Raw genomic sequence first — 19,026 nt, forward strand, 5'->3', positions numbered from 1 at the left:
AATCCCGCCTAGAACACTCTTATTTTCAAATGATATTCATCCCTGTTCTTACTTATTTCCAACTGAATTAAAGTTAGGAATTATTTTCCTTTTGCTTAAAGCTATCCGAGGCACCAGAGTCCTACGTCTATGCACCCTGCTGTTCTGTTTGGAACAAGTAGTCGATGGGAAAGAAAGGAAAAGTTTCTTATTTTCTGATTCCAAATATTTTTGTGGTCAGCTTTAAGCTGAGCCCAGCCAAAATAAGTTAAGGAAACTTGACCTAAAGACCTTAAAGACCTTAAAGATCGATGTCAGTGGGGAATTGTTGTTTAAAGAGACTTCATAGGCCATACCGTAATTCACATACAGCCCAAAAAGCTTGCCTAAGAAGGATCAAAATGATAGCCAAGTCTGGGGTATTTCTTTTCGTTCAACTGATTTGTATTTATAGAAGGATCCTCCCTGACCTGCCCCAGCCCGTGCGCTGCCTGTCTGCATGCGGCTGTCTGGAGCTGTGTGGCCAAGGGAGGAGAGCCACAGGGCTACGCATGTTTAGGCACGTCTGGTCGGTCAATCGAATGGTGTTGAGTCGCCTTTGTGTCCAGCATTGATGACGGTAATGAATTAATGCGGCACAGACTCTCAAATGAGCTGTGTGCTGTTAGGCGTTGCGTTTAACTATCCCCTATAGGCCACGGAGCACAGACTATGGACTATCGACCATAGACTCAAGCATAGCCGCAGCCACGAACTCCAATCGCAGCATGGCCACGCAGCAGCCGGATGAAATGAAGCACTGACTGCGCAACTATTTTTGGAGCGAACACCACAAAGTTATCAATTCTCTCTGTTTGGGCTGCGCACTTTTCCGTTGTGCTCGCCTCCACCCACGTCTGCTCGCGCCTCACGCCTGTCGCCTGCTTCATTCGTATTATTATATTTGTGCGTCTGTGCTATTTTCGGTCAAAGAAAGCCAAACGGGGAATGCAACCGCTTGACCCCGTTTCAACTTTACCGATGGGGCGCACGCCCCAGCCCGTTCTTCCACACGCCTTTCGAAAAGGGGGGCGAGCGGACGTAGGGACGGTCGGCTATGTTGCCAAGACATCCGCCCAGGCAGCCGACATCGGCGGCTCAGTTAATTACTCCGTCCGCATTTCCTAGCTGCAGCAGCAAGCGTTAATTTGATGGAAATTTGATGCACGATCTGCTCGATATTTGTGTTAATTTATTTGAGCAGCCTGAACGCTTCGCTTGGAGACGCTGCCAGCGCACGGTGGCATCAATAAAACTTAGCCAAAGCAAAAGAAAAACAAAAACAAAAACCAAAATAAAAACGAACCATTTAATTTACGAGCCGTTTGTGTGTGGCCGAAAATTCTTGCTGTTTTATCGAAGAGCAGAAAGCTCTCTGGGGAATACCCAGAAGCATGTCGTTAAATTATAATAACCAATTTAGCAAATCATATTTCTTCTTGACTCAGCCGATTGACATTTCACTTGAAGAGCATTTCCAAATGCGTGACTTGCTATTGAACGATCGAGAACCTGTGAGCTCGGCATGGCTGAGGAGGCTGGCAACTGGGCTCACTTAGAGACTTGTCTAAAGATGACTTATGAAATCTGAGATGTGTTCATTTCTTGAGGTATCAAAGCCACTGAGAAAACTATGTTAGTTAACTCTTTATAAAAGGTTCAATCACTTGAATGGAATAAACAAAAAAGTTCTTATCGCAGTACTCAAGGACTAAAGACCGAGCACATAGTCAACTTGCCACTGTTCATATTGTTGTCGAGTATATTGATTATGTACAATCTCATCAAATTTGGAATACATACTGGTGGGTACCTTCAGCTTATACAGTGTTAAGAATTTCCCAATACGCCCTATTAGTTAACGAGCTAGAGACATGATTGAAAATTCAAGATATATATATATATATATATATATATATATATATATATATATATATATATATATATATATATACATATATATATATATATATATATATATACATTTATATATATACCTCTTAAAGCTTTTAAAGCTGGTGAACAAGTATTAGTCAGATGATCGACGGCAACATTCGACTTTTTTTCCTTATAAGTTGTTGTCCTAGACTCTGAGCCTTATCCTTAACTATGGAGTGGGCCTATAAGCCAGCATATGCATATTGAATCTAGGTTTATTCATGCTCTTCTCTATTCTATTCAACAATATTGCAAGTTAATTTGATTAACCTGTTACTGCTAGCCAGACCAGATAACTGAGCTCTGCGACTATTTGCCTTTATAGCACTGATTCCTCATAAGCCAGTATAAGCTTATTCCAAAGTGTCAAGCTGATTGATCAGAAATGCATTCGCTTATAGATACTTATGACTCTTCTTCATAGCTTTAGATGTTGGCATTCTTTAAGTTTTGAAGACTTTCCCAGTCAGTTGCTGATGGATATTTTTTAATTAGAACTGGTCGACTGGTAGGACTCCCTCATGCATTTGAAATAATGCAAAAGTTGGCGCCCAGCCCAGATAACAACAAAGTGTTATGCACTTTTCACACTCGCATTTGGCTAATGTTTTTTGGGTGCATTAATGAGGCGAAGCTTATCTGGCATAGACTTTGCGCCGCCTTCGACTGCACTCAGTGACTGAGACGGCCACGAAGACCGAGACTGTGGCTGGCAATGAACAACTTTTGTCTTAATGGCCGAATTATGCAAAAAAAAAATGAGAGGGGAAATGGAAAAAATCTATGCTTTTGTCTCGAGCAGCCAGCGCACGTAGACCCAAAACCAATTGAATTTTAATGGACACTCCGCAGCCGAGTTGGCATTATGGCAGAAGTCCACATGCACATATTATGGGTGGCAGCTGTCCATCATGAGGCTGCGACAAATGGCAGCATAATCAAATCGCCGATGGACGTCAGACAATTTGATATTTTCATAACTCCAGCTATCAGTCTTCATCCGGCGCAGGCCTTATTGATATGCTTCACATAGTGTCTGGGCGCACGAATCAAAAAAAAATAAACACGCATAAATTCTATGTCCATGAGCTGAGTGTCCTGTGTGTCCTGGCTGTCCTGTGTGTGTGTGTGCCTTTGTCTGGCTGATTGCAACAATAATGAGCGGAAATCGCACAAGCAACAAGGAGACAACTAGACAAACAGCTGGACAACAATGCAAAGGCACACGTTGCGTCACGTACTCCGAAACTCAACCCAATCTCGACTCGACTCGACTCGGTTCGATTCAAGACTCGACACTCTGCGACTCCTTTTCTATTTGCATTCATTTCACTTTTGCCTTGGCCCAGCTTTTGTCCTTCCCCGATAGCTGCGTGGATGGGCGCCTGGATGCTGTTGATAGCTGCGGACGACTCGTAAGTGCGCGAAATAAATATGAGCATCATGTAAATAGTTTCCTCACAGCACAGTGGTTCGAATGCCATGATTACTTGCCGAAATAAATAAACTTGCCTCTGCATGAATTCCTAATAAGAAGAGACCATAAACCTGAGATAACCCTCAGCATGCGCCCCTAAAGCTCCTAAATAAATTTGAGTTTGACATTCAAATTCGATCTGCAGGCAAGTCCTAGCTGGTGCTTGTGTTGTTAGCTTATGATAAGTGCATCCTGTGCTTATAATAATTATTATTTTGTCATTCAAACTTAACACTCAAATTGTTGCCAATTGGCATGGAACCATTCGCGCTCTATTGGTACTTGCTGCAGCGACTTGCCAATTGCAATGGAACTGGAACTGTCACTGGGGCTGAGACTGAACAAACTATGAAAGTGTCCACTGTGTGTGTGGCTATGGGTGTGTGTGTGTGGTGTTTCTCCTCTGCCTGGGCCGAGCTGTTGGTCAGAAATTGCTGCAACAATGATGAGCGTCGAGCGTATCGAACGTCGTCGTCAGTTCATTGTTGTTTACAGCCGCTAACATTTACTCACTCACACAACAGACAGCTGAACGCACACACCAGCACACAGAGAGACACAACAAACAGCCGACCACCAAATGCAACACACAAAAACATATTCAGACAGAGACATCAACAAGCCGGAAGTGTGCGTGGCTCGCGAACGAGATGGCCGCACATAGGGCGAACGAGATAGAGAGAAGCAGCGACAAAAGCTGATAGAAATGGACAGAGAGAGAGAGAGAGAGAGAGCGAGCGAAAGAGAGAGAGAGAGAGCGAGCGACAGAGAGCGAGAACGTGAGCTAGCGAACAGCAAGCGAGATAGGATAGATAGAGGCAGCAGAGCTGACACGCTGCCAGCAGCAGCAGCAGAGGCAGCAGTAGCAGCAGCAGCAGCAGCAGCAGCAGAGGAAATTGTGAACAGAGATCTGTCGGAGAGAGTTTTTGGCCAGCATAGACCTGGCCCGGCCCGGCCCGGCACGGCCAGGCAGGCCAGCATTGCGGCCATTTCCGCAGTGTCTTTTAGGTTGGCGAGGCGAACGCGCGCTCGATTTTTTTTCTCTGCTGTGATCTCGAACCAACTGCCAAAAGTTCAACAACAAAAACGCACGCCGCGAGTCGAGTATCGAGTATCGAGTATCGAGCATCGTGTATCGAGTAACAGTGCCAGACGCAACGGCAATTTTCCCCTGTTGTTGATTGCTTCCTCTTTTTTTTTTAAATTACTTTTCGTGTGTGCGTTTTTTTTAGTGCTTTGCCGTTAGACGTGCTCGGGCTTCAAGTGCTGCTCGTTATTTACTAGTGTTGTACAACGACATCTTGTCTGCCTCACACACACCCGCCCGCACACACACACGCTCTGTACGCGCGATCGAAAACATGTGAAGAGTCCTTCCACGCGTGATGCAGCCGTTCGCAGGCCTTGTGCCGGCGCCCGCGACGCGAGCGACGCATGCGATCGTATGCATATATAATTTAAGCAGCATAACTATATAAATAAATATATAAATATAAATATATGTATCTATTTACTTATATATGTTATTCGGTTTCCCTGTTAATCGATCTGTTTTGATATTTTCACAAAGTCTCGCAAAGTTTGCTCGTTCCGCTTGTTTTGTCTGCTGGCCAAGTGATTTGGAAATTGCGACCGCGCTGCCCACTGGTCCATCATAATTAACTCTACAAAGTAAATAAACGAACTGGCCAAAATGGACCCGGCCATGTGTTTATGGCCGCGAGGCTGTGCGATGCTGAGCGAATCTGTGCGAGGCTGTGCGAGGCTGTGCGAGGCTCTGCTCGCTGGCAACAGTTTCGCATTCACATTCACATTTGCAACCCACAAGTCCGAAACGTTCACATGGTTTCGCTTCATGCTCTGCTCACCAGAACAGAGTATATATATTGGCAATGTGCACTATTTCTTTTGCTGCTCATGTCAACCGGACTATCTGTGCCCTTCTTCTACTTTTCCTTGGCAATTGGAATCTATAATAAAATATTTATAAGGTTGGCATAAGTGGGATCGGGTCGATCGATCGGCATATAATGGATGTGATCTATGCTTCTCTGTCTGCTTTAGTCAATAACGCTCTGCTTCTCTCTCACTCTGTATTTGTTGTAGTCTCTTGATGAATCAACCCATCCTTGCCTGCTCTTGCCTTGCGTCAAGTTGACAATTTGAGTTCTGTGGAACAGAGTATTGCGACGTCAGTTGCACTCAGCTGGATAGAGCGCCAAGAGCAGCCACGTTGGCTGAGCGAATCTCTGTGATTATCGAAACACATTTTACGCACACAATTCGATGCGATTCGATTCGATTTGTTTCGTTTCATTTTTATAACTCATACGGCATGATGTTGACGCCAGCATCAATGCTGCTCTCGCTGCCTAAGTTGCTATCTATGTTGCTGTTGTTGTTGTTGTTGCTTTATATCATTCACACCTAGTTTAGAATGATATATTAGGTCCAGAAGCCTTGTTTGTGGAAAGCGTTGAAAGTGTTTTAATACTTAACTCAACATTCGACGCGGGAGATGTGGGAACTTGCGCCCTACAGCGCCAGAAGTTTTCATAAACTGATACAAACAATGCGAGATGAGTTAATTATGGATCGAAGCAATGTGGAATGGGCTCGGCCGATCCGAGCACCAAATCCAAATATATACAAGTAACAAGTAGTTAGCATTGCCATTTGCCTAAAATGTAAATAATAAATATTATAAATTGCTCAAGTGAGGGCAGAAGACTCTTAGAACTATATCAGATCTATCATGATAGGGTTTGGATGCCCTTACCACTTCATTAATGTTAGTTGATAATCAGATTTACAATCAATTTCACTTGGGCTTCTGTGAGCCAAGGACTAGAGAAGCACCTTGAACCGCACAATGCCGGGCAGCAGGCAGCCAGATTAACTCGAAGAAATATGCGCACATATGTATCCGATTTTATGGACTTCCATAAGAACTTAAGCTTATCAACCTCAAACTGTCCGCTCGCATTTGGCTTTCATATTTCGTTTGAAATATATTTTTCTGCTCGCTTCTTATGCAATTTGTGGCTGAAGTGGAAAACCCTCGTGACAAATGCTTGCCACACACAAACACATGCCAACGTGGAGACGCTTGCCTTCTGTTGCACATTGAGTTGTAATTGGAAGTGTAGTCGAAGCTGAACCAGATGATCAAACGATCGATGAGTGATTTCGATTAAATTGCTGCCATTGCGTCAATGGGCCAGGCCAAGTCGTGGTCGCTTCTGCTTGGCTCTTTGTGCTTTGCTCATTATTTCTCATTACTCATTGCTCAGATTTGTCAGACGTCGAGGAAAACCCAATTAGTCATTAGTCGATTCTTTGTTGTAGCTCGTGTTGTTGTTGTTCATATTTTGTCTTCATAATTATAGATGCGTGTATTTAAATATAGATGCGCATTGTTAATGTTCCTCCACCTCGCCGTGGACACGGGAAGCACTGAAAGAAAGTGGAGCAAGATTGACAGAGGAATGGGCGGATTGGGGACCCGTTTAACTTAATTAGGCATGCGTAGCAACAATAAACAAATTTGGAAATTTGGAAATTTTGGAATTACGGGGTATTATGATGAAGCATGCTTGGCATATTTCCAAATGCCCTCGTCCCAAAATATTTCTTGAAATGTCAAGTGCAGTAGTGGCCGATGGCGATGCCGATGGCGATGCTTAAACCGTACCATTTTATAAACAACAACGTGTAGCAGACCAAAACAAAAGAAAACAAAACAAGAAGAACGAAAATACTTGAATAAAAGTTTTGCGAGTTTCTGTCAGCTTACGAAACCGTGGGCCTTGAGCTGGGCCAATTTACGATCATCTGCTCACAGCAGCAACACCTTCTCGAAATGGAGTCCATCGTCTATAGTCTATAGTGTACAGTCTGCAGTCTGTTGCCTGTAGTCCATAGTCGACATTGATCATCTCTTCATCACTTGATGGCGCGTTAATTATCGTGAAGGCTTCACCATTGACTTTGCCTGGTTTATAGGGCCACGTGTGCGCATAGGCAATTTGGTAGACGTAGTTTTTGGCTATATTTTATTATGCCTACAGCTCGACGCGACTCGATTCGACTCTCGGCAATTTGTTTATAAACATTGCAATTTTGAATTTTACTGTTCGTTTCGACGATAGGTTTGTGCCCCAGCTGCGTGGAGCATAAATTTATTAACATGCATAGATAGATACCACATAGATGTCTACATATACATATAGTATATACATATATTCCATATATTTATATATATATATATATATAGATATAGAAATTTATGCGATCCCCAACACTAGTGAGCTGGAAGCCCATTTAATGCCACATTTTATTTATATGCTCGGCGCGTTTTTTATTTGTTTTGTTTCGTTACGAAATTTCGATGGTTGCCGTTAAATAAATATTTCCACATTGACCATAGAGAGTAGAAATGCTTCCAATTGCCTCTTTCAATAAACAAACTGCCGAGAACTAAATACTGTGAAAATATTAAACAAATTTCGCACGTTTCATCCAAGAAGTTGCCGTCGCGTCCGTCGCCTTCAAACATATTTCGATATTGAATTTTTTTGTCTTCGCGTTGTTTCCATAGTAGGAAGTTCAGATCAGTGCTGATCAGTGACAACTCCAGACACCCAAAACTAAAATCAATAAAAAAAAGAAAACAAAAACAAAAACGAAAAACCACAAAAAATCTTCAATTGGAGTCGATCAAAAATGCCAAACTCGATGCAAGGAGCGAGCATAACTAAGAACTGTGTACCCAAACCAGCTAGCCAAAGGAACCAGAACCAGAACCAGCTCCAGCTCCAACTCCAGCTCCAGCTCCAGCTCCAGCTCCAGTTTATCATATCGACAAATGATCGATCTGCGTGCCCGGCCTACTGCTCAGCTGCCAATGATGGGCTGGCCGCGCAAAAGAAAGAACTCGAATCCTGAAAGCGATAGCTCAACGAGCACCTATCGATAGGACGATTAATCGATCGATCGATAGTCCCTACTCAGATATCAAAGAACTCAAGTCAGAGTCAGAGTTGAGTCTGACCCTAAAATACGATCTTATACGATCCCATCGATACACACACTCACACACACACACAACTAGGCAAGGCAGAGTGAGCGAGAGAGCATCAGTTAAGGCCATATACCAATTGAGCTTTGGTAAAACACTCCGCGCTCCGCTCTGTTTAACAAACCATGTTAGATATATTTCGTGGATTGAAAAACCTTGTAAAGGTCAGTCACGTTAAAACCGATTCGATAGTATTCCGCCTGCACTACTCAATAACTGTGATGATTCTGATGTCATTCTCGCTAATTATAACCACACGCCAATATGTGGGTAATCCAATTGATTGTGTACACACTAAAGATATTCCAGAGGATGTTCTCAACACATATTGTTGGATACAGTCGACGTATACGCTAAAGAGTTTATTTTTGAAAAAACAAGGCGTTTCGGTGCCATACCCGGGTATTGGCAATTCCGATGGCGATCCAGCCGATAAGAAGCACTATAAATACTATCAATGGGTATGCTTTTGCCTATTTTTTCAGGTGAGTCACAAAAGGGATGTCCGCTGCAGTTGCTTTCGATCGATTTTCAGCTGTCTTTGACATCGACTTTGCATAAATATATTTATTAAATTTCATTGAGCCCTGCCTGGAAGTGTATTCAATCTTCGGCGTGCCAAAGACAAAGCGATTTTCATTCTGAAATTTGAATTGCTTTTGATTAAACTAAAATTTCGCTTTCTTTTATCTAACATATTCATAACAAATATATATTGTCTATAGCCAAATCGAATTGATAAACAAAAGTTTCTGGCCTATTTATAACAACATCATCTGAAATCAATTGAGCTTGCAGGAGTACCCCTCATGTGTGAGTGGAGGAAGTAGTTATTCCATATTTGGAACGCTTTGACTCCAAGTCGTTTATTCAGTGACTCCCAAAGCAGAATCTTGTCAAGCAGCGATCATAAAAATTTAATATATTGGGTCATTAAAGCTTGCTGTCTATGCATGGAGCCCAGAGTGGGTGGGGGAGACCGGTGGGAGGATGGGTTAAAGTGCTGTTCACTGTGATATGCTTGCATACTTATTTATATTTATCTACATTGCTATGAGTGCGTACGTTTTTTATACTCAATACAAAATTGAAATTTCCAAATATTTGTTCTACTTATTTCATTTTTTTTCCATCATTCCTGTGTTGTTGTTATGTTGGCTTTGAAACGCTAGCCAATGAAATGAAAATGTTTAAACATATCCGTATTACCCGATTTGTTGCTGTTGCGAACATTTCACTTGCGCTCGCCCAAGGCCAGCAGCAGCTCTGCTCAGTGGACTGGGCTCTGTTGTGACGTATGTGGATACACATGTCTGTCTCTCTGTTCATCTGTCTCTCTGACTGTTTGTTTATTTGTTGATCGCCGCGCTTACCAAATTTCAAATAGTTCCGCCATCTCTGAAGTCCTTTTCAGCTCAACACTTTCCTGCTCGAACATGTTCAAGCATATTTGATTCCTAGTCTACTTCAGACATTCTGCCAGATATACCAATACAGCCAAAGCTTGATATATGTATAGTAAGCTATAGTATGTTTGACTCATGGAATAACTCCATTCACTAAATCGAGTTTGAATACTGTAAATATTTAAATGAATAAATTAAAGCCAATATTCTTTTATCAACTAGGTATAAATAAATTAAATTAATAAGCTAACAGCCCAGTGGAATTAATATATCTAAAGTCATTTATTGGCATTGCAATTGTTCAGTTGTTTCTTAACTAGATCCGATACCAAAGCATTAAGCTGTTTACTATCTTTCAAAATAAGTAAACAAAAACACATTTCAGTAAGAAATTAATTTATCTGCATTTACATATCTGAAAATTAGAAGAAACAAGTAAAATTGTTCTTGTCGGTAATGCCCGACTTGGCCATACCTGCACCCATTACTAATCTGTATATGAGCCAAACAAAACATATGGGAAAAGTATCCTATTTGTGTATACTCTATACTCTATACTCTATACTCTATACTCTATACTCTATACTCTATACTCTATACTCTATACTCTATACTCTATACTCTATACTCTATACTCTATACTCTATACTCTATACTCTATACTCTATACTCTATACTCTATACTCTATACTCTATACTCTATACTCTATACTCTATACTCTATACTCTATACTCTATACTCTATACTCTATACTCTATACTCTATACTCTATACTCTATACTCTATACTCTATACTCTATACTCTATACTCTATACTCTATACTTTATACTCTATACTCTATACTCTATACTCTATACTCTATACTCTATACTCTATACTCTATACTCTATACTCTATACTCTATACTCTATACTCTATACTCTATACTCTATACTCTATACTCTATAGTCTCTACTCTATACTAAGTCTCTGACTCTAGTCTAGCTTTAAATTCATGTCGTTTTCATGGAAGTAAACAAAGGTATCGATACTTGCGGGCAAGGCTAAAGCGACTGATATTGATCGAGAATAAATAGATATGTGCTAAGCCATGTCTCCTTTCGCCTGTTTCATGCGTTTTAACATAAGCAATATGCCCAGAATTCCATTCGATTTGAATCGATGTCGAGCAGGTAGATCACATGTTGAGTGAAGTGACATCGTTTAAGCATATAAATACATGAGTTTACTTTTTGCCCCACACAAGGATGATTCTTGGCGGTAATTGTCTTAAATTTAGATGGTCCAATTTATTGAAATATTTCATATTTCAATGCGAGCAGCTCACTTTGACACATAGTATATAATGGATCTGAAATTTGTGGCCCATTGTTCTACTTGCATTTTATGACGTTGTTTTGCCATCTGTCTCAAGTGGAAAGCCAAGGCGGGGCCAGTCCGAAGTGGGGGCGTGGGACGTGGGGCAAGGGGCGCCGAACGATTACACAATAATATATCTTCCCGCTAACAATGTACCAAATATTAAATGTATATTTTTACCACACTTTTGTCGCAGTCGCCATTCGCTTGTTTTCTCTTCTCTCTCGCTCGCTCTCTCTCTCTCTCTCTAAGTTGCCTGGCCGATTGAGGGGTTAGGAGCAGAGGGGGCGGCGCGACACGCCTCTGCTGGGCACATTGCTTTTTTCTCGGTTAGTGTCACAGCGGCGATTATAGACGACGCCGTCACAGTCACCCAAATACCTATAAATACATTTATTATGGTATTCTCCCCCGCTTAATGACGCGTGAACGGCGTTTCTATAATTTACACATTTTCCATTCTGCTTAATTTGTGGATTTATTAATAAAGACGACGGATGCGACCTGAAATCGAATGGATGCAGTTCTTAGCTCAAACGATCATACAATATATTGCCATATAAATATATGGATATATATATATATATGTATATATATATATATATGTGTGTGTGAATATACTTATGATCGTGTGCATATGTACTGTGCATAAATAATAAAAGTCAACGATCATAAATGCCATGAGAAAACAAGCAAAGCCATAAATCTGTAGCCAACAACTACATAGTCTCATGAACCAATATGTGCATATAAATATAAATATTTATATATAAATATATATATATATATATATATATATATTTATGGAACACCTGAAATCAACTTCAAATATTCGAAAATATCTAAATGGCTACACGCTTCAGTGATCCGAGGACCTCGAGGCAGGGTTCAAAACTGGCGGCGGGGGTGGCGATTATCAGCAGATCAGCAATTGGATCGATCGCCCACGCTAATGGCCAGGCCATTAACTTGGACAATGCAGCTATAAAGTTTAAAAGCAAATTTTGCCTGCAGCAGGCGAACATGTTCGCAGAGCCCCTCGCTGCCCGCACTGCCACTGCCACTGCCACTGGCACTCCCGTTCCCATTTACCATTTCAATTTTCATGATCGTTTCCTTTCATTTCCAATTTCAATTCATTCCATGCCCGATCGGCCCATATCGATCAAGCGCTCCCCTCAAATATGTCAAAAATTGAATCTGCTTTCTTTTTTCATTTCATTTCATTTCATTCTTTTTTTTGCCTATCTGGATATTTATTGAAAAGGCACAGACAAACATAAAAGTGAACAAATAATAATTCTGGCCAAATGCCAGCACACAGAAACAAAAATCTGGTCCGAATGGCAAGCGACAGAGTGTGTGAGAGAGAGAGGGGGAGAGAGCGAATGGAATGGGTTGAGTTGGCGCTCGGGGGCTGGGGCCGGGTTTGGCTTGGGAGAGACGGGTTGGCAACGTGACGCTGCCGACAACGGCTGGCGGACTCCCCGCCAGAGTTGGAGCATTGGACATGTGTTTATATTTGACTTATGTGTATTTATTTTCATTCACGCGTGCGGGAGTGGGCAGCCAGCACGGAACCGGGATCAGGCAGCCGGCAGCCAGCAGCCGGCGCACTGGATGCTTCCCTCAGTCTCCTGAGCAGCATACAGCCCGCCCACGCGCTGGAGCTGCATAGATGTCGACTAGCCTCCTCCGTGGCCACAAGACGTTCGTTCACATACGAATTTCGCCTAATATAAAATGCAAACTTCTCTTGTCCTCCATGCAGTGCGCACAGTGGCACAAGCTCTACTGTTGTTGCATTCAATTTTATTTTGAGATTCCCAAAAGAACAATTTAATACTCAAAATTGATTGATTTGAAGTTTGACTTATGGCTTCCATGGGAGCTATATTATAAAATACAGATTTATAAATAACATACATATTTTAAGTATTATTGAGAACTAATATCGAATATAAATCAGAAAAGTGTTTCATTCATGGTGGTGCTATTAATTATTTCGCATATATTATATATATTATTAAATTACTATAGCCCACTGTCAGACAATCTTAGCTCGCAAAAACTTTAAATTTGATAGATAAATTGATTGATTTAATTGCTGTTGCTTTTGTGTTTCTGTCGACCTTTGCTCCACTGTGCAGCGTCCTTTGTGCTCGGCGATGGCTACGCCTGTTGATTTTGACTTGGTTTGGCTTTGATTGCAGCTGCATTTATGGCATGTTTTTATGGCAATTTGAACGCTTGCCAAATTGCTTTTCAGACACACACGCACGCACGCACACATGCAACTCGGTACGCAGCCTCACCCACAGCTATTGGCACAAGCTGCCGCTGTTGCTGCCTTCTTCTTAAAAGGGATTTCGATTATTGCTGTTGCATGTCGTCGGTCCAAGCCAATTTGCAGCGATGGGGCGGCGGCGTGTCGAAGCGAGATGGCGAGAGGAAAACAAATCGTCGAGGCATGCCCCAATCGAGGGCCAAGGGAAAAGAATACGCTCAGAGGCGAAAAAAGCAAATCAAACGCCTTATTTGACTTCCGGCAGGGCGTTGTAAGCTGTGTGCCCATCACGCGCCCGTTTGTTTAGTTGTTGCCGTTACAATGTGCCGCAGATGTTGGCCAAGCCCCGAACGTCAATTTCAATATTTGAGTCCCATTGTTGCAACAGATGCAAAAATAATGCCACATTGCAAGCCAGCTAACCGCGAATGCCTCGCCTGCTGGCGCTGCTGATGCCAAGAGCATGCCATGACCGCCATGACCGCCGTGACCGCGATGCCCGTCTCAAGTCGCATGGCATGATCGTATGCTGATATTTATTTTAGCATTTGCCAACAGCAACAGCAACAAATGCGATGACGCAGGACAATGGCAGACAGTCGCCATTTTTATATGATTTAGCCACTAAACAAACTGAACTCTCACCTCGCTCGACAGCCACCCAGCAGCAGCTGGTCAACTAAGCCATTGTCCGCTGACGGCTCGGGGATTACCACCTGCCCACATGGAGCTGGGCCAAAGCAAACATTTGCACAATTTAGCCACAAATTTACGATACAAGTTATTATTAATATGTCATCAGAGCGCACATAAATACCAGCAAGTCAGACAACAGATCCATTTAATTGGGCAAGATTTGTAGCCAGACTGTGGCAACGCCATGTTGCTTCATCAGCCCTGTCTCTCGCCCGTTGGCTGTGTCGCCTCTGTTGTTTTTTTTTCTACTTTCGCTAATGGATCACAGCTAATTGTTTTGATGACATGTCTATAAATACCCTGCATACACATGTATTCATCTACATTTATATGTATATAAAATATCTTTTATGCCTGCTCGTCTGTAAGTAAGTCACGGAATCAGCAAATAATAATATCACGCAGAAGGTCAGGCAAAGGCAATTTTGATCATATAATACCTTTGGCATTGCCAGCTGGAATTACTTGGCCGGGCTTTGCCATGGCCTGCGGCTAAGCAAACAGCTGGCAATTGTCACTTGTCAAACTTAAGCGCTTTTACGACAGACGCCTACACTGCACTGGGGCCACAGCTCACCTTTACAGAACTAAATATATACATATACATATCTATCTATCTGGATCATATCTCATGCGTCTCTCTCTCCCTCTCTCTCTCTGTCTCTCTTTACTTGCAGGCAATCTTATTTTACACACCAAGATGGCTGTGGAAGTCTTGGGAGGGTGGCAAAATTCATGCGCTCATCATGGACTTAGATATAGGCATTTGTTCCGAAGCCGAGAAAAAACAAAAAAGAAATTACTTTTAGATTATTTATGGGAAAATTTAAGGTAAGCGCCGCAGCACACCCAAACACCTACAAACAGCTTCAAGCTGCAGTTCGATAATTCAATTTGTGCCATTGCAGATATCACAATTGGTGGGCGTACAGGTACTACGTGTGTGAGCTGCTCGCCCTAATAAATGTGATAGGTGAGTAACACTGATCAACTAGATCATCGTCATCATCATCATCATCATCATCATCATCATCAGCAGCAGCAGAGCTGCAGCTGGTGCAAATGCTCCAGTTTGCATAATCCATAAACAAATTTGGGGTTAACCACACAGAATATCTTTAGTATATACAGAATATACCTATATAGATATGCATATATATATAATATATATATATATAAATCTCGTATATATATATATGTATATGTTGCTAATTCACTCAGTCATTTTCCGTGGAAAATCAATGACGAATTTTTATCGACTGACCGTAGCCGCAGGCCGCATCAAATAAACAAATTTTACTCACTGCTGCGGATTGCAGGCTTCTTTTTTCTCCATTTTCATTTTCATTTTCATTTTCATTTTGATTTCATTTTCATTTCTATTTTGTTGCTTTCCCGGACAACGTGCGCCACGTGCGCTACAATCGGAAATCTAGCAAAATAATTAACTGTCAGAATACATAAGAAATAAAGAAATAAACAATTATAGAATAGACTAATTTGACTATAGATGTGCAAGTATACACACACACGCACACACACGCATACACACGCATACACATTTGTGTATTAACAAATTCAACCAAAGTTCAGACTAATTGAATGTTGACGTCTGATGAGTTTACAAGAAATGCGATTAATGAAGTGAGGCAAATGGAGCGTATGTATCCCATTCGAGGCAATTCCATTTTAGTTTCGACATAGTTTCACGCTCAATGGTGTCGATCAAGTGCATAGCTAAGATCGTGAGCATGTTACAAATATTGATTAACTAGGTATAAACGACTCTATGCAGTACATAGCGACTGTGAGGGTGGCTAGGTCAGATCGGATATGTGAGGATATATGGATTCTTGATGGGGCAATCGTGGAGTAATGTCAGGGCAGACATTTGACATTTGAAACTATTCATATCTTAGGAATCAGCTGTCAGTCGGGTACAACCACTTGTGGCTCAAAAACAGATTCACATTTTAGCATTGGTCAGGCAGCCTTGGGCAGACTAATTTGGGTTCTTTTCTATTAGCGTTACACAAGTTTAAGCCAAATTAAATACAATTATTATATTTTTATTATTCATGAAACGAGCTTTATTGTATACCAAATTATTTGTCATTAATTATTTATATACAAATCAGCTTCATCATGTAGGCCATAAAGTGAGCTAAGTGGACGATAGATTTGACGAGTAGAAACAATATTTTGATTAAAACTTTAACAATTTGCAAATGTCAATGCAAACTCAACAAAAGACAAATAGTAGCTGCTTCAGGGATTGTCAAATAAACCAGGTTTGCCAACTTAAAGGTGTAAAACTCCTAAAAAAACAGCTCATATATGTATCTGTAGGGAAGGGCAATAGTAAGCCGATAAGAACACTTGAGCAGTCGAAGATATGGTGGACTCTGCTCGATTTTGGATCTAGAGAACAGGGCAACAAGGCCTCCATACGATTGTCGAGATCCAAAAAATATCTACTGCAATCCAATTTCAATAGCTTCCGTAACAATATCAGCTATGAGCGCACAGGCGGAGCGGCACAAGCGAATTTCCCTTTAATTTGTAGACTTTTTATACAGTTTTTGCGATTATTAATTTGAGCACAGACCGGAAACAGAACCTAATTGCTATACATCAATTGACAGACATAATTTATTGGATTGTTAACAGATTTAGCTGAGTTCACGCACTCGCGGAGCTGGCAATGAACTCGTAAATTATACTATTCCAAATTTGGTTCTATAAACACGCTCTGCATGGCCTCCCACAGTACATAAACACGCGGCATTCAAAATTTCATTCTGGAATTGAATATATATATAATATATATATATATATATATATATATATAAATATATATGTGTGTATATTTATATGAATTTATATTTATTTTGCTTCGCAGGTCAAATGTTTCTTATGAATCGATTTTTCGATGGTGAATTTATGACATTTGGCTTGGATGTGATAGATTATATGGAGACCGATCAGGAAGATCGCATGGATCCGATGATTTACATATTTCCCAGAATGACCAAATGTACATTTTTTAAATATGGTTCAAGTGGGGAGGTGAGTATTGAGGCTGCAGCTGCTCGAGGATGTGGATACTAATGCAATCTGTTTCTTCTTCTACTTCATCTTCTTGCTGGAATAGGTGGAAAAGCACGACGCCATTTGCATTTTACCATTAAACGTTGTTAATGAGAAAATTTACATTTTCCTTTGGTTTTGGTTTATATTATTAACGTTACTCACATTATTAACGCTAATATACAGGGTGGTTATTATATTCTCGCCTCGAATGAGGGTCTATTTATTTCGAATGCGATTTAGGTGAGTGGTCCTTTACTAGCTCTGGCTGTGAACGTTTTCTAACACTGTTTTCTCTCTCTCTCTCTCTCTCTCTCTTCGCTTTGTAGGTTAGTGCGTCGAGACGCAATTGAAATAATCGTTCGTCGTTCCAAGATGGGCGATTGGTTTTTGTTGTATTTATTAGGTGAAAATATAGATACAGTTATATTTCGTGATGTTGTACAGGATTTAGCAAATCGCTTAGGACATAACCAACACCACAGGGTGCCTGGATTGAAAGGTGAAATACAGGATGCATGATATTGGGAGTATTAGAAACAATACAAAATGCAATATGTCGTCTCAATATGAAAACCACAACAACAACAACAACAACAACATTCAACAATTTAGTACAACAACAACAAGAGCAACAGCAGCAGCAACCGCTTCATAAGTTCAAAAGAAAACTGAAAAAAATATAAAAAGTATCTTACAAATACAACCAAAAAAACTATCGTCAATGCTAGCACATCGAAGTCATTTTCAGCCAACAAGAGAGTAAAGCACAGAGTCGCCTCACTAACGATAACGATAACGATAACGTAACGTAACGATAACGACAAACGATAAAGATAACGACAAGGCTTAGAACAAGCATCAGCTTCAACAATAGACCCAAGGCACACAACGAATGAAAGCGGACTAAGCCGAACCAGCAGTTAAAGTCAAAGGCAAGGAATACGAAACAAACAACAACCAACAAACAAACAACAACAACGAACATTAAAGTCAAAACCGATAGACGAAGAACAGAATAAGGATTAATAACAATCACGAGTAGCAGCCGAAGGAAAAGGAGTTTGGGCGCAGCTGCCATCTGGCTGTGCCCAAGGACATCGCAGCACGTTGCACGTGGCGCCTGCAAGTGCCTGCATGCCCCATGGATTCAAGTCAAAATGTTATGAAAATAGTATGTTGCCCAGAGACAAGAACAAAGTGTGTATGCAAAAAGGAAAGGAAAAAGGATTCGAATAGCTCGAAGGAAATGGAAAGAACAGGAAAATCAACAACAACAACACACCAGAACAAGAAAACAACACACTCTTCTCTCTCTCTTACTCACACAAACACACACTCACAATTTCACACACACACATTAAACATTTGCGCGGCATTACTCATACGCCCCGTAGCAGAATACCCATCACATCGCACACTCACACTGCTCCTCACTTGCTTGTCATGCAGCAACACAACAAAGACACCAACGAAGTCGAGACGACGCCCGCGTATATAATTGCATTTCTGTATTAAAACCCCAACAACAACATCAACAACTGCATCAGCAACTGCAACAGCAACTGCAATTGCAAACATCACGAAACACCAGCAGCAGCAGCAGCAACAACAACAACATCAGCTGCAACTGTTTCACGGAAGAACAACAAACGAAGAGTAGCTTAAAACTC

At 41.2% G+C, this 19,026-nt stretch overlaps 1 protein-coding gene across 1 annotated transcript in view; it reads left to right on the plus strand.

Moving 5' to 3' along the window:
- Nucleotides 1-17,949, plus strand: part of LOC115482735 (innexin shaking-B-like) — a 33,075-nt gene extending 15,126 nt beyond the window's left edge. Inside the window, 6 exon segments of the mRNA XM_030223472.1 lie at nucleotides 14,941-15,049; nucleotides 15,052-15,094; nucleotides 15,172-15,236; nucleotides 17,166-17,332; nucleotides 17,418-17,596; nucleotides 17,683-17,949. Coding sequence (XP_030079332.1) covers nucleotides 14,941-15,049; nucleotides 15,052-15,094; nucleotides 15,172-15,236; nucleotides 17,166-17,332; nucleotides 17,418-17,596; nucleotides 17,683-17,875 — 756 coding nt within the window. The 3' untranslated portion in view covers nucleotides 17,876-17,949.
- Nucleotides 17,950-19,026: the final 1,077 nt, after the last annotated feature.

The sequence above is a fragment of the Drosophila hydei genome, unplaced genomic scaffold (genome assembly GCF_003285905.1).
Source record: "Drosophila hydei strain 15085-1641.00,03,60 unplaced genomic scaffold, DhydRS2 tig00000212-arrow-arrow-pilon, whole genome shotgun sequence".
NCBI classification, from domain to species: Eukaryota; Metazoa; Arthropoda; class Insecta; order Diptera; family Drosophilidae; genus Drosophila; species Drosophila hydei.